This window comes from Xyrauchen texanus, chromosome 30 (genome assembly GCF_025860055.1).
Source record: "Xyrauchen texanus isolate HMW12.3.18 chromosome 30, RBS_HiC_50CHRs, whole genome shotgun sequence".
Classification (NCBI taxonomy): domain Eukaryota; kingdom Metazoa; phylum Chordata; class Actinopteri; order Cypriniformes; family Catostomidae; genus Xyrauchen; species Xyrauchen texanus.
In genome coordinates this window covers 23,294,920-23,311,646 of record NC_068305.1, presented here as the reverse complement: position 1 = coordinate 23,311,646, position 16,727 = coordinate 23,294,920, and the positions used below count along the sequence as shown (strand labels likewise).

The 16,727-nt window shown below is 40.6% G+C and overlaps 1 protein-coding gene across 1 annotated transcript in view; it reads right to left on the bottom strand.

Annotated features, from left to right (window-relative positions):
• syne1a (spectrin repeat containing, nuclear envelope 1a) overlaps window positions 1–16,727 on the bottom strand; it is a 173,155-nt gene that overhangs the window by 50,370 nt on the left and 106,058 nt on the right. The window contains exons 73-87 of the mRNA XM_052098241.1: window positions 16,000–16,146; window positions 15,731–15,856; window positions 15,281–15,457; window positions 14,450–14,715; window positions 12,163–14,317; window positions 11,713–12,050; window positions 11,387–11,531; window positions 10,756–10,965; window positions 9,216–9,484; window positions 8,857–9,022; window positions 7,282–7,437; window positions 7,026–7,178; window positions 6,691–6,873; window positions 6,445–6,582; window positions 6,112–6,297 (exon numbers count right to left, since the gene is read on the bottom strand). Coding sequence (XP_051954201.1) covers window positions 6,112–6,297; window positions 6,445–6,582; window positions 6,691–6,873; window positions 7,026–7,178; window positions 7,282–7,437; window positions 8,857–9,022; window positions 9,216–9,484; window positions 10,756–10,965; window positions 11,387–11,531; window positions 11,713–12,050; window positions 12,163–14,317; window positions 14,450–14,715; window positions 15,281–15,457; window positions 15,731–15,856; window positions 16,000–16,146 — 4,815 coding nt within the window. The remainder of the gene's footprint in view (window positions 1–6,111; window positions 6,298–6,444; window positions 6,583–6,690; window positions 6,874–7,025; window positions 7,179–7,281; window positions 7,438–8,856; window positions 9,023–9,215; window positions 9,485–10,755; window positions 10,966–11,386; window positions 11,532–11,712; window positions 12,051–12,162; window positions 14,318–14,449; window positions 14,716–15,280; window positions 15,458–15,730; window positions 15,857–15,999; window positions 16,147–16,727) is intronic.

Here is a 16,727-nt window from a genome sequence, read left to right as displayed (position 1 = left end):
ATTGGGATGGACCTCGTCGGGCCATTAGAATGATCAACATGCGGACATCGCTTTGTGTTAGTCCTAGTGGATTATGCGACGCGATATCCGGAAGCAGTGCCCCTGAGCAACATCTCCGCACGTAGTGTTGCAGGGGCACTCTTCAAAATAATCTCCAAGGGGGGATTCCGTAAGAAATCCTCACCGTTCAAGGCACGACTTTTATGTCACGAACACTCCGCGAACTTTACGAGCTCTTGGGCATTAAGTTGATTCACACTAGCGTTTACATCCCCAGACCGATGGCCTAGTGGAACGATATAATAAAACGCTCAAGAACATGATTCGTAAATTTGTACACGATGACGCTAGGAATTGGGATAAGTGGCAGGACCCCCTGTTGTTTGTAGTATGAGAGGTCCCGCAAACCTCCACAGGGTTCTCCCCATTTGAGCTGCTGTACGGGCGACGCCCACGCGGGGTCTTCGACGTCATCCGCGAAGCTTGGGAGGAGGGACCTTCTAATAGCAAAAATTAAATTCAGTACGTTCTCGATCTTAAGAGCAAAACTCCACACACTGGGGCAATTAACACAGGAGAATTTGCTCCAGGCTCAAGAATGCCAATGCCGGCTGTATGACAGGGGTGCTCAGCTACGGGAATTTGCACCGGGAGACAAGGTGCTCGTATTACTCCCAACATTGAGCTCTAAATTTCTCTGCCAAGTGGCAAGGACCCTTTGAGGTCACACAACGAGTAGGGGGATCTCGATTATGAGGTTAAACGTACCGATAGAGGGGGCGCATGTCAAATATATCACCTCAACCTCCTGAAATTGTGGAGGGAAGAGGCGGCCTCTGTGTCGTTGGCCACGGTAGTTCCTTGTAACATCCCTTCACGATCTATAAAAAAGCCTTGATCATCAAAGTTAGGTGCAAAAAATATTCGCCAAAATAAAACTTTGTCCCTGAATTTCAGCTAAAACTATAATGACTCTTCCTAATTTATATTTAATCTGTTTGAGACATTCAAGATGGGTTCGGAGACAGAATTCAGTGGAGTCGTGCTGACGGGAGAGCGAGTCGGCCTTGACATTTTTTGATCCAGGGAGGTACAAAATGGTGAAGTTAAACCGGGTGAAGAACAATGCCCATCTGGCCTGTCTGGGGTTGAGTCTTTTGGCTGAGCATAAATATTCCAGGTTGCGGTGGTCCGTGAGAACTAGGAATGGGTGTCTGGCCCCCTCCAGCCAGTGTCGCCACTCCTCAAAAGCTGCTTTCATGGCCAGTAATTCACGGTTGCCCACGTCGTAATTCTGTCCGGCGGCGAGAGTTTTCGAGAATAGTAAGCACATGGGAACAGTTTGGGAGGACTACCTTGGCATTGAGAGAGGATGGCAACAATGCCGGTGTTAGACGCGTCGACCTCCACCACGAATGGAGTGTTGGGGTCTGGATGATGCAGGATTGGGGCCGAGGTGAAGCGATCCTTTAACTGGTCGAAAGCACGAAGTGCGTCGGTGGACCAGTGAAGCTTGGTGTGTCCCCCCTTTACCATGGCGGTGAGTGGTGCGGCGATGGTGCTGAAGTTCCTAATAAATCTTCGATAGAAGTTGGAGAATCCTAGGAAGCGTTGAAGTTCCTTCACAGTGGTAGGCTGAGGCCAGTTTAGGAGGGCGTGCAGTTTGCTCTCATCCATAGCCACCCCTTCTGGACTGATGATGTACCCGAGGAAGGCGACTGACGTTAGGTGAAACTCTCATTTCTCCGCCTTGGCATACAGCTGGGGTTCTGCAAGTCGTTTCAAGACTGCCCTGACCTGTGTGATGTGTTCCTCCAGAGAATTAGAGTAGATTAGAATATCGTCGATGTAGACTATCTAAGTGAAAGCTTCACTTAAATCAGCGTATTCCGAGGGTATCAATGGGGAGTCACCAGACTCCTTCAAGACCTTGGTAACTCCTACGGTAGTAGGGATGACGGGTTTTAAACATCTAGTTGTGCAGTCTGAGCCCCATTGCGTGATCTGATTGTCCCGCCAGGAAATTTGTGGGTTGTGATCTTGTAACCAGGGTAGACCGAGAATGACCGGGTTGTGGGAAGAGTGAATGATAAAAAAACGAGTGCTCTCAGAGTGCAAAGCCCCAACTTGTAAGGTGATGTCGGTGGTAGTGTAACGCACTTGGCCGGTTCCCATCTAGCTGCCACTGTCAAAGGAGGATTACAGGGTATCAGGGGAATTTTATGTTGTCAGGCTAAAGCTTCATCAATAAAGTTACCCGCCGCCCCCGAATCCAACAGAGCTCTGGTGTTAATATAATCAGACAGGCACGTGAGCCTTATGGGCACTTCGAGACAGGTAGTGGTTTATGCGGAGGAAATTAGCAGACTCACCCCATGCCGGTGTGATTGAGAGGGTCGTGTTGGGCAGTTGGCTCTCAGGTCTCCCGCTTGATCGCAGTACAGGCAGAGGTGGATGGAGATGCGGCGATCCTGTCCGGTTTCCCTGACGGCGTGTGAGCAATTGTTCCCCGGCGCTCCTTCCACTTTCAGAATGGTCAAACACCTCAGACAGACGTCGAATGAAGGCGTCGAATGTGGTTCGGCTTAAACCCTGATTAGTCCAGACAGTGGTTGCCCATTCAAGTGCTCTTCCCGTGAGTAGCGGGCACACAAAAAAGATTTTACTCTCGTCAGAAGGGTAGTACGCCAGTTGTTGGGTCAGGAATATTGAGCACTGCATCAAAAACACCTTACATTTGGAGGGCGTTCTGTCAAACTTCTCGGGAAGGGCTAGACGAGAGCTGGTGACTGCACTGTGGTGAGACAGAGCGGTGGCCATTTGGCTGGCTTGAGGCGCTGCAGGCACGGGTTCAGGTGCAGGCTGGTGAAGACCTTGTACCGATCTCATTACTTCCTCCATCAGTGAGGTGAGTCGGCCAAGCTGATGTTGATGCGATGCCAGCAGATTTGCTTGGGAGGAGAATTCTTCCCGCGAGATGACCACTGGATCGGTAAGTGGCGAAGTCTTCTGTAACGCAGACTCAGATTGGTTGGGATCCATATGCAGTTTTATTAGCAAACAGACTCAGGTAAACACAGGCTTGGATCGAAGGACAAGCAAACAGGGATATCAGAGGTGAACAATATTCGTGGTCAGACAGGCAGAAGATCAGGGCAGGCAGCAGACGGCAATGTCTGAGAGACAGGTGTAAACACAGTAAACGGTGTCCTTAAAACCCCCCCCCCCCAAATTATTATAGATCTGCACAGCAAAGACATAAGGAAGGAGGAGTATACGCACATACTGCCCTACAAAGGCAAAACGCCGTAACATCATGTTTGGTCAAAAATGAGTTAATGTCATTTTTGGGGTATTCAAGACCTCCTTTATCATGTGAATAAATATCGTGAGTCAATTTGATTGTTTTAACGAGAAATTAAAGGGCTATGACAACCGTAACATCCAAAACCATACGAGAAACCACAGCAGAACGCCGTAACAGTTGTTACGGCTCTTAGCCTTTGTTCCGGCACGCTTAAGTTGAGTTAAGGTGTTCTGACTTTGTTTCGCCTGGCATCAAGAGAGATGTTACAGTGCCGCTGTGATGTTACTGTACTCTGGCTTTGTCATACTGTCAAAGATTACCGCTCTTTTATTGTCACCAAACCGCGTAACATACACACGACACATCTTTGAAATAAAGTGTAGACTGCCGACTGCTTGTTTGTATTATTACTCTGTGATAGCGATGTGATAGGGCGATGGTTCAGATCTGTCAATGTCAGTGACAGCCCGGAGCTTGCTAAATTTAATCTGTGTCACGTAAATTAGCGCTAACGTTGACGCTGACACTCGCCTCACATCAGATGCTGAAAACCAAATATTAAATACAGAGGCATCCTACCTTTCCATGCAATCCGATATAATCCATAGAAGATATAATCCATAGCAATGCACGTCATCTGCTGTATCCACAACAATCCATACGTGTTTGAGCCATATTTCCTTCTTGCAGGTGTTCACGTCAGATTTTACAGCTGGTTATCGCTAACGTCCGTACAAAGTAAGTTAACCTAAATAGTAAAAGTAATTCCAACTTTTTTTCGGTATACTCTGTCTATATTATCTCAGAATTAAAAAGTAGTAATCCAAGTCGAGTTCGCTGACTGAGCATCTTGAGCAGTTTGGTGTCACTTAACCCTTAACCCTTTAAATGTCACCCCTCCCCCTTTTTTCGCATAGACATGAAAATCACTATCCAAACTTAAATGGTTGTATTTCAAGAATGCTTTGTCATATATACCTATGGACAAGTTGTGTTCCAAATTTTAGGTTGATATCTCAAAAAATTAGCTTTCAGTAAGATTTTATTTGGAGCAGTAAAAAACTTGGAATGAGCAGTCTCTAATCTCTAATGAATTGGTCCAATGTTTAATTAATTATTACTCTATATCTTGCATTTAAATACATATACCTTTGTATTCAATTATAATTAAATTATCTTTATTGTGAAAATATGTATTGTATTTATTCATACTGTACATACTGTACTGCAAAGTAACTTATCTGTTATACTGTTTAACTGTGTTAGTGTTGCCGCACTATCCTGATCATTATAGCACTAAATAGGAACAACCAAAGGTCTTCTATATAATTTAAAACAAATACCATGATGACTAGACCTTGGTTAGGTGTTCTTATAATGGATGTAAGTATGGTGAACAGCAAGTAAATATTGATTATATGTCAGTTACTGACCTTTTGCCTTTGCATGACTCCTGATTTTTGGCACATGATACAAAGGCAGAGTACAGTAACTGACAAACAAGGTTCAAAGGTCAATTTTGAGCTCAAGATTTTTTGCATACAAACATTTCTTCAGTATAGCAACTAGTTGTGAAATTTTGGGAGTCCTACCTATAATACTTTTGTCTGGACAAAACAGAAACTTTAAAGTCATTTTTCTCAGTTTCACACTCTAGTGAGTTAAGGTCTTTTGCTTTTGCAGGGCAGCATATTGGTCCTAGAACTTTGTGACACGCTGTTGCTCCCAGAAATAAAGTTCTTTATGGTGTTATGTCCATGTGCTCTAAACCGTGAGTATTTTATTAATAAAAGAGTGGCTACAGTTTCTCCGTAAGTGCCGATTTTGTTCTTTTGAAACATGTGATGGAAACGCAGGTTTATTAGGACACTGTTTTTGTGATATTATGGTTTTTCGCATAAATAAAATTTGCAACTTTATATTTTGCAAAAATATTTTATTAACAAAAAACTAAAGACAGGCATATTACTCATTACTTATTATTACTCATTTAAAAACTTGTAGAGACCTTCCTAAAAATCAGCTAGCCAATCTTTCTGAAATAATGAGTTACAAATCAGGTCTTAAAAAAATCTAAAAAGTGTGTTCCTACATGGCAAAGTGCCAATGAAATAATTATGGTATGCATTAAGTCATGGATAATTTTGATGACAAATTAATGGGCACCACAGAGACATTTGTTAATGCATTTCAAAATATATTCTACTAATTCCACAATAAATTGTCTGAACATTATAGATTTAACATTTTAGTATAATTGAATGTAAAATAAAGTTAAAGCAGTGTAGTGTGCAGTGCATACACCAATTTAATGAGTCAGCGATTATGTTGAGATACAGAATGGAAAATAATTACATTGCTCTCCAATGGGGCACTAGATGGCAATGTCTTGCTTAAATTTTCAGCAGATTTGATGCTCATAGAGCAGTGATAATTGTAATGGATTTTTTAATTTGCTAAATTATCTTAGAATCATAAAAGACAACTGATTTTATTTATGCAATATATTATTTTATATCTTGCATACATGCATGCAGTAAATATACAATTAAAATATACAATGGGCATATGAAGAAAGAGTTCTTGGACCAGACCTGACTTTCATTTCAGAAATTATTATAAAAAGTTGAGAATTGTATTAAAAATGCAGAAACTGAGCATTTAACATAACCCTATTTAGTATGATTGAAGAACTGAAGAATAGATTAAAAAAGGACCATGGGCACAGGTATAGTCCACCTGCAATAAACTCACTGCTATCATTATATTAATTTGATGAAGTTGGGTGTTCTATGATGCATTACCTTGGCTGCGTCCTGTAGACTCAGTAGTCTTGTTTTGGCTCTCTGCTGTAGCTCTTCAGCATGTCTGCTCAGTTCTGCCACCTGCTGGTGCAGAGCATCTGTCTGGACTACCTCCCCCAGAAGTCCCACCCTCTCCACCAGACCCTCAAATTCTCCCTGGAGGTCCTGCCATTCTTGCAGTAAGGCCTGGTTGAGATATCACAAGATACACCTATATTACATTTCTGACTGCTATAGACAATAACAAGCGATTGTGGTCTGGTCAGGCTGGTCAGCGGGAGGGTGTGTGCCTGTGTGTAGGGGGGAGGCGGTTTGTCACCCTTTTGTACCCACCTGATGGGTTCTGATTTGATCCTGCATCTGAGAGGCTGGACTCCAGATGATGTTGTCTGAGACCACAGTCTCTGCTTTTTCTGTCCAGTTGAGAGTTAATGTCAGCATTTCATTAAATTCTTCAAAGTTCTTCTCTGCCTAGAATGTAGAAAAAGGTCATATGTTGAGGAACAAAAAGACACATCATAACATACAAATACATATAAGAACACCTAGGAGGCACAGTACACTTGATTAAGCTCTGACCTTCTGAAGACATGTGGTTCTTCCCTCTGCCAGCCTACTTGTCTGGGCATGAAGCTCGGTCAGTTTGCTGAGACTGAAGCCCAGTTGCTTTGCCAGGAGAGGGTTCTGCTCACCAAACTCCTGCACTGCCACATCTAGCTCAGACAGAGCATGACCACACTCCTCCAGCTCCTCAAACAGAGTCTGAATTAACAGAGAAGAGAGAACATGTGAAAAAATGGTAGAGAAATAGCACTGGCCAAACATGTAAACAAGCAATGATGGAACTGTGCACTTCAGTTATAAGGAAAAAGTTTCCACCACAGCTGTCAGACTGTGCAGAAAAGTATTCATACCTCTGTCTCCTCTTTAGCCTCCTCAACATCAACAGCCTTCTGCTTGAGCTTCAAAGAGATGAGTTTGACTTTCTTGGAGATATCCTGAAGTCTGGTGTTAAAGTCTTCTTTAATATCTCTGCTGTGTTGGACCTCTTTTGCTCTTGCTTGCACCTATTCACAGGAGAAATCAAAAAGTATGTGATAAAGAGATGAAAAGAAAGAAAAATAGAGAAAAATATATGATGGAAAATGTAGATGTATGAATGAAGGAAACCTGATCTTCTGCTGAACCCAGTGCCAGTGTGACCTCTGCCAGCTGGGTGATGATCTCAGAAGGAAGTGTAGTGTGGAGGTCCTGGTATTTCATCTGTTGACGGTCTGCAATCTGCTTAAGGGTCTGCCGATGAGACTGTGTGCCTTCATGAGCCGTCTAGCAGAGACCACAAAAACAAGCTCTCAGACCACACTGATTTCTAGGGCTGCGCCCAACCAAAGATTTTCCTAGTCGACTAGTATTTGTTAGTTTAAGCCATGATATTAATTTAATTACTTAAATATATTTTTGGGGGGCATCAGAAAATGGTTTGAGTTCCACAGCTGAGAAAGAATGTTATAAGTAACATTGTTAACACTGTTCTACATTACAGAGAAATACTAAACCGTAATAATGAGCCTTTAAAATATAAATTTAACAAGCGCACGCACGAGAAAAAATCATGTGTCGGACAAACCAACAAGGAGACTGTCTGAACATTTTGTTAATTTATAGAGAGAAATGCACATTAGGGTTGTGCCGACAGACGATGATCTCGGGAATCTACGATGGTCAGAGTAATCGCCAATAGCTGATGCCTTTGACAATGTCAAGACGATATTTGGATAGTTTTCCCATAAATGGGGAAAATAAAATTATTATTAGACTATTATTATTATCAAATTAATATTACAAATAATTTGCTCGTAGACACACAGACACACGCTTGAAGAAACACTTTATTATATTATTAAGATCAGATGACAGAAAAGCCATCTATGCGCATGTCTGACACGCTGTTTGTATGTAGGTGAGCAGTCTCGTGGAACGCGCTTCAAAGAATGCGGATCTCACACTTTCTTTGTTTCTGTCACTCTTTCTATTTTCAGAATTTGTTCTTTTTTGCAAGAACAGTATCGTTTATGAGTATATAATTTTTTTTATCACTTCATTATTTTAATTGCTTTTTCGTTTCATTTGGAGTGCAATTTGAATTTAGAAATGTATTTGATTTAAGTTTTTCATTTCTTAAATTAATGTAACTTTAATTTTATATATATATATAAAATTAAAGTTACATTAATTTAAGAAATGAAAACTTAAATCAAATACTATATATATATATATATATATATATATATATATATATATATATATATATATATATATATATATATATATATATATATGTATTTTAGATGTATTTTCCCAGACAACGAAATACCCGACCAGTAGAGAAAGCACAGATGAAGTAGATTCTTTGCCAGAGAGATGTTGCCCTTCACAACTGTAAATCCATCTTTCATAAAGTCGAACAACACACACTTTAATTGCACATTTCTTTCCTGTTTCATTTGAATTTTATTTAAAATAATTAAAAAATTAAGTTCAAATCAGGGTGTCTTGCTTTATTGTTTAGGCTTAACCCCAACCAGAGTTCGTCGGTTTCCTGTGGAGTTTTTTTTTTCAGCGACCAATCGACAATTCAAAACTTGGTCGACCAAAAATCTTCTCATCGACTAACGTTTGGTCGACTATTGTAGTTAGAATGTGAGTATTCTCTGTTTATCTCCACAGTAAGATTCCCTACAGTACCTCCAAGTCAGTAAGCAGGGTGTCCAAGTCTAGTGTGGGGCTCCGCAGCAGTCCCTGAGTATCCTGGATCCAGCCTTTCAGAAGGTCCAACTCCCTGACCACTTCCTCCCTCTCTAACAGCTCTACCTGCACATGCTTTCTGCTGGCACACACCTGTTGCAATAGACTAAGGAGAGAAAGGCAGTGGAAAATACATGTTATGCAAATTATTGAAATGCAAAGCAAATGACAAAACCAGAAAATTCTATAAACTATATATTTTGAGTAGTGGGCAACCGATACAGGTTTTTATGGCCAATGCAGGTACAAACATCTAGATAGACAGACAGACAGATGGATAGAGATGCACATACACTTACTTGTCATATTTCTCCTGAATGCTTTGAATCTCCAGCAGACAGGGGGTCTCTTGATTGTCCTTGCAGGGTGTTGCAGTGTGATGGAGGAACAGGTTGCGCACATGGTGTCTGAGGAGGGTCAAGGCGTTGATCTCTCTCTCTACCTCTCGACTGAAGGAGTCATAGTACTCCAGCAGACTGTGTAGGGCTGCCATGCTGGAGGCTTTTTCCACCATGCTGTCAGGACCACGGCAGTGCAGGTCCTCACACACAGTTTGCATTTTCTCCAGCTAATCACATGTGGGATGGGTTACTTACTCCAACAGGGAAGCAGTTTTTATTTCTTTTACTATCTACTAATATAAAATATTGTTTATTTTATCGCAAACATTTTTATTATTCAAAAATTAAAATAGAAAAATAGAAACACATTTTAATATAGTTTAAAGGTGCAGTTGCCTATATAGGAAATAGAGTTTTGGGCTTTGTTGATTGTATAATGTAGATTTGTGAAAGCTATAATGCAAACAAATATTTAATTACAGCTTCATCCAACTGAATCAGCCATAGTGTCATTAAGAATTAATGCAGTGTGAAACCCAATTTATACTTAATATTAAATAAGAAATAAAGGGATAAACTGTCAGAAACTGAGGTCACAATAAAGCACTGTGTACTGCAGGATATCAAAGACATAAAGTGCTCTTAATAATGAATGGATGGAAAAACTCTTTGTGGTTGTGCTGTTCTCCCAATCTCAGTTAAACAATGAAACAACACAAAGGCAGTAATGTGCAAAAATAAACCAATTAACTTATAAAGTTACTGTTAACATTTCAGATTACATAAATTTTGGAGCACTACTTGCTGGAGTGACCTTGTAATATTCACATTATTAATACTGATATGGGTGCATAAATATCAATGTCTCTCTAATAACTTTTTTGTTTACAGTATCTTAGTGCTGAGTATTTTCATACTGTATATAAAAAGTACTGTTTAAGTTGTGTCTCTGTTACACTGTATAGTATACACTTCACTGACAAGCTTCCTCTTATGATGTCATTTACTGTGATCGCAGCAGAGATTTATGGTAGAAGTGGTGAGTTGGCACCTTCCATGATGTAACATTTTTAGGCTGTGATTGCCAAAAATTACATCATTCTTAGCTCACTGCCTGCAAATGCCCATCTGATCTCAAAACCCGGATAACTCAAATAAGGTTTTTTTTTTCCAGAACCAGATTTATTCTGAAAATATTTTGGTGTACTACTGGGATCACACTTCTTACAAAATAACATTGAGTAATAGGAGCATTTAATTGAGTTAATAGACAAATTAAATTAATCTGAAAATTTGTTTCATAGGAATAAACGTCAGTTTTTGAATTACATTAAAAATATGCAATTTTATAATTATTTGGGCATTTAACAATCATTTTAGTTTCATTTTTCTGCTATTACAAAACAGACCTTGTATCTGATTTGCCAAATAGCATTTGATTGATTACATTTTCTGAATTGGAGTCATCAAAGAGTATCAACTCATGAAAGCCCAGTACCTTCTCCCTGGTGCATCTCCAGTTATGTGCAGAATCCTTGAGGGCTTTCACTTGAGCGCTAGTAACTTTGTGCAGCCGAGTCCTCCGATGGCCCAGAGAATGGACTGACTGAGTAATAGTGTAATTTAAGACAAGCTGATCAAACTGTGCAGATTGTTTTTTCAGTCCACTCAGTGTGTCTTCAAAACCGTGAACCTGTGACACAATTCTCTGTAGAAAATGAAAAAGAAAAAAAGACATTTAGATAATAGATATTTAGAAAAATTCCCATATCCATTTCAATTTCACTGAATTAAATGCCCTGAAGGAATAGTTAACCCGAATTCTGTCATCATTTACTCACCCTCATGCCTTTCCAAACCTGTATGTCTTTCTTTCATAGATCACAAAAAAGGTTAGGCAGAATATTAGTCTCAGTCACCATACATTTTAATATGAAGGCTAACATTATACGGCTAACATTATAATGTTTATAACATTATAAACATACGTTTGTGTGCCATGGAAGAAAGAAAGTCAAGTGGGGTTGGAGCAGAATGAGGGTAAGTAAATGATGACAGAATTCTTATTCTTGGGTGAACCTTCAACAGTGCAATATTTTCCAAAGTAAGGAAAGAAATAGACAATAGACCTGGTATAAACCAAGCTTCTCTTCAGCCTCTTGCACAGAGTTTGCATTGGCAGATGTGAACTCTGTCATCTTTTTCTCAACTTCACTCATCTGCCTGATAACTTCATCTATCTCATCTTGGAAGGATTTCCACTGAGATAGGCATCTAACAAAAGTAAGCATGTGACTTAAAATACAGTTGCATACAGAGTATAACACATCAGCGTCTGTAAATCACTATTGGAGAGAACAGCATATATAATGTTAATATGAAAAAGGCAGTTATGGGCCTTGCTTGCCTCATTCATTCATTTAAAAGTGTTACGCCAAAACCTCATTAGTATTACCGTTTCAAGCTGTCCTGATGATGTTTTAGCTGCTCAAGAACCTCTGTGCCCTTGCGATAACATTCCACATAATGTTGCTTGATTTGCTTCACAGCAGTGGGGCTCAAAATGTCATCCATTTGAGGGATCAGAGCCTGCATCTCCTGCATGATATTCTTAAAGGTTTGTTCCCGGGCTATCACGTTTTCGAAGTCTTCAAGATAATCAGAAAATTTCTCTAGGTCTAACTCATGGGGGGCTGGCTCAAGAAGAGCACCAGCATCCTCAAACCACTGCTGGATAGACTGTAAGGAATGATGGTATCTCTGAAGCAAAGAAAGAACTGACTGCAAGGCCACCTTAGGATACAGATAGCAGTTTAAAGAAACATAGGGTTAGTTTTCAATATTTCATTACTAACTCAGCCAATATTGAAAAGTAAAACTGTCTAGAATTAAAACAGAAACGTACCTGTTTGGTGTTGAAAGCTTGTTGAACATCAGTCTTCAGCTTTGGAATATCCATTAAAGTGGTTTCAAAGTGCTTGGGTAACGGCTGTTGGTCTTTCATGTACTTCTGTTTCTCTTCATAAGCTATAGCATCTAATACCCTAAGCCTAGATTTTATTTCTTCTTGAAGTGCCAACAGTGTCCTGACCTCCTCCTGCACAATTTCAATGTTTGTCTCTTCAAACATTAATGGACATCTTAATTGATCCCTAAGATTTTTGATCCACTCTACTAATGCTTTGATATCCATTTGAAAATCCTTATTTCCCACACAACCTCTCTCACACTCTTCTATGCGTGCATTTACCCTTTGCTTTAAGGTAAGAACTTGTTCCACCCTCAAGACAACCTGAGTCTTGAGGTTCTCTGAGTCAAAGTGCTGGTTGAGGTCCTCAGTTTTTGCTATGAGATCCTCAGGATAGGAACTAACTTCTTCAAGATCTTTTAACAGCTCATATATTGTATATAATCTCTCCATGGCATCTGACGCCCCTTCTGAGTCAAGTTTGTCAAGCTGCTCATTGAATGAAGTTATTCTATAATCAATTTTTTCAGTAATTACTCTGTGCTCATCTAATATTTTCAGCGGTTTACGTAGTTCTTTCATCTTATCCTCTATCTGGTGGTTGAGCCTGCAATGGAGATCAACTAGCTGGTCAATGACTTCAGGTGCATATGGCTGGCCCATGCTTAAGAAATGCTGAGTTTTACCCCTAAGCTCTTTCATTCCCTGAAAGAGATTTGCAAGACACTTAAGTAGATCTTCGTAATTGCTATGCAATCTTTCTCCCTCCTCAAGGCTTTGGTGGGCTGCCTGATTCTCCAAAGCATCACACTTCTCCTGCAGTTCCTCCAAAGCTTTCCGTGTAACATCAATGAGTGACTCAAATTCCCTGCGTTCCAAAAACACTTGTTGAATCCCATCACATTTCTCTCTGATTAAGAACAGCATGTCATTGTACTGTTGTGGCAGGCCATTGAGTTTCTCATCTAGGTAACAGTGGTCCACCTCATTTAAGGTGGGAAGAATCTCCTGTCCTGCTCTTTGGACAATAAGCAAAAGATTCTCATACTCTAAAGCTTGATCCAGAAGCTGCTGGAACTTGGTCAACTGTTGCTGAAGGCCCTCATCATTGACACTTAGGTTAATAATTGGAAATGTAGCCACCTCTGCCTGTTTCAGCCAATCACAGATTTTGTCCAGGTCCACTATGAAGTACTTTCGAATGACTAGTGCCTTCTCTAAATGCTGCAGATGCTCTGTGCTGTTCTGCAAGGAGGCCTCAAAGGTTGCTTGTAACTCCTCCAGCTTCTGAAGGGTTTCCTCCTTCTCCTCTGTTGAATCCTTCACTAATTCTCGTCCCTGTGTCCAAAGTGATGTCAGCTCCACCTGATATACTCTCAGGCTGCTGGTAAAATTCTTACAAGAGGTCACCTGTTGGTGCAGTATGTTTGGTAAGAGTGCAACATGATCATCTGCAAGAGCCCTCTGCTCTTGCTTTTTAATCCATTCAACTGCCCTGTCCAGGGCTTGGAGGAACTGTGTTCGTTCTGTAAATACTTTACTTAGGCTTTTACGATACTGGGCTGCCTTAGCTCCAAGTGCTTCTATCTCTGCTTGTGCTTCTTGGACCAAAGTCTGGAGTTTCCTCCTCTCATTAAGACCTAGATGAGAGGAAAGGCTGCTGGCATCTGTCATAGCCTCCACCAGAAGCTTCTGCTTGGCCTCCAGTTCTGCACAAAAGCTCAAGTGATCAAACAGAAAGCTTTGGGCCAAATCTGCTGGGGGACTGGTCTTAAGCACCTCAGAGAGGGATGGCTGCTGCAGCTCTGCCCACTCTTGTGCCTCTCGCAAATGGTCCTCGAGCTGATTTAATTCTTCCAGTGTTTTGGATGAATATTGGATTTTCTGTTGGACAAGTGATTCCACCTGAGTCCAACGTTGCTCCAGATAACCCACCTGCTCTTTAACAAGGTCCCTGTCCTCCAAGCTCAGACGAGGCAGGATCCCATGCCTATTATTTCTCAGGTCATCCAGCACACATCTCTGGTCCATAAGGTCTGTGGATAACTTCTTCAAGGCATCAAGGCACTCAGCTGTGCTCTCAATGTCTCCCCTGGAATAAAATCTACTTGTTACTTTACGACCAAAGAGAATAACGACTGACAAAAATATCTGAAGAACAACATATGGCAACTATCAAACATGAATATGCTGTATAAAATTTGAAAATGGAAATTTTGCATGCCTGGCCAGTTGATCCCATTTTTTAGACAGCTGGTCAAACAACTCCTCCACCATACAAATGCAGTCATGATAGTCCCCACTCCTCTGTAGATCCTCCTCTTTCTGTTCTAGCAGCTGTGCAGCCTGTCTGCCCAGATCCAGCCAGGCACAGCGCAGACGCCCAACTTCCATAAGCTCGGGGGACTCCTGACCAGCCGCTAACCTATTAATGCTTTCTCTTAACTGGGTCAGATCAACCTGCCTGGCTCGTATCTCCTGGATAAAGTCCTTCGTAGCATAAAATATACGGTTATTAATAAATGCAGCCTTTATTTGATATCCTCTCAAATGGACAGCTCTGTATGTCACCCTCTGTTACTGGCAGCGAGTGAGCATTGAGGTAATTGGGGCTTTCATTCATTCTATTGTTGATAATTTTCCAACACATCCCAAGGTGGTAATATCTGTTATTTTTCACACACAATGAAGGGGTCTGCCTAGACGCTGTTATTACATGCACTAACAAATCAATTCTCACATCCATAATTACACTCAGACGAGTAATCTGGGAAGAAATATTTATTAATTAATTCTTCCTGCCAGGAAATGTAACAGAGGGCAAAGATCACAAGCGCTTTCAGCAAACACAGAATAGACCGCATCTTCTGTATATCGGTCTGCAATAGACCGATATACAGAAACCGCCCATCTATGAAAATCGTCTTAATGCAATATAACATTTGCTGTAGTGTTTCTGCACAATCTCATATACTGTAACTCATGTTTCATAAACATGGCTAATCTTTTAGCTGACTTCAAATGGCTGTCATTTGGTCACAAAGCTGTTGCTTACTTGAGCCTGGTCCAGCTGGTTCTGAGCAACCTTTGGCTCGAGTTCAGCTGGCCTCCTCAACATGCTCTGGAGGAGTTGTTCAGCCTCAAGGAGACGACACTCAAGGTTAGATCGCAAGTCCTTGATCTCTCTCCAGTTGTCCGCTAGATCCTGAGATTCCAACATCCTCTCCTCGATCTGTATTCAGGGCAGAAGTCTCTGTATATTTTCTGACCAAGATTTGTATTTGGCATGAGAGGTTGTGAAAAATCGATCAGTTTATTATTAGACTAATTAACACAAAATTCATACTAGTTCATTTACCCAATAAGATTAATTTACATCTCCAACCATTTGAAATAAGTTGAAAAATAAGTTTATATAAAGTTTACTTAACACATTTAAGTTATAACATTTTAATACATTTCTAAAAGGCTATAGAAGACAGTGGAACAGCAATGAGTCACTGACCTGAAGTTTGACCTGCTGTATCTCAGCAGCCTTTTCTCGCACATTCTCATCAGACAGATCACAGGTAGAGCACACCAGCTGCAAAAAGGTGCTAGCCTGCTCCTGTAGAGTTCGATCCTGCTTTATCTGATAGGAAATTAAAGACACCCCCAGAAACGAAATCATATATAGTTTATAATGCATAAAGATGCCTGACCTTCTCTTACCAATTCTCTCAATGTGCCAAAATGTCACTGTACATATATAAGTAACAAAAAATTTATATATACCTGTGTTAGTGCCTCCTGTAAGCAGTGTGTTGCCTGCACAGGAAGCTGTATCTCCATTTGTACATTTCCAAGCCATGTCTGACACTGTTGCAATGTATCCAGCACACTTACATGCTTCTGCAATTCCCGATCCAGACTCTGATACACCTGCACAAAGACAGAGATGAGTTTGTTATAAAATTTAAAATAGCCACACTGAATGACACACTGAATATAATGTATTATAGAAAGTGGGTCGCGGATCATTGTCTACTAGGTTGCGAGATTTTTTCTGTCATGAGTACAAATGGCCAATTAGAAGGATAGAACTGTACGTTTGCAATGTTTGGGGCAACAGTGACCACTATTGTTGAATCGTGTTAATATCTCCAGGTTTGCGTAAACGACCGTAAGTCAGAGGCTGCATTTCTCTGATGTTAATTAGTAGCTGTCCAATCAAAATAATCCATAAATGCTGTGAATCATTCTTTTTGGACAAGGTCTCTTTACATAGAGTTGCATTCACTTGCAGCCGCTTGTGGCCCTTGAGCCAACTTTTGTGGTCCGCGTTATGATTTCATCATAAAAAATATATTAATCAATAGCCTGTCAAATGTGCATGAACTCAACTAAGGTGATTCTTTATCAGTGGGTTTACAGTAGCTCTATGAATGGCTGAAGCAAAGCACAGTTAAAGAGGGACAAATACCGCAAAAGGATGTTACGAATGAAATAAACTACAAAGAATA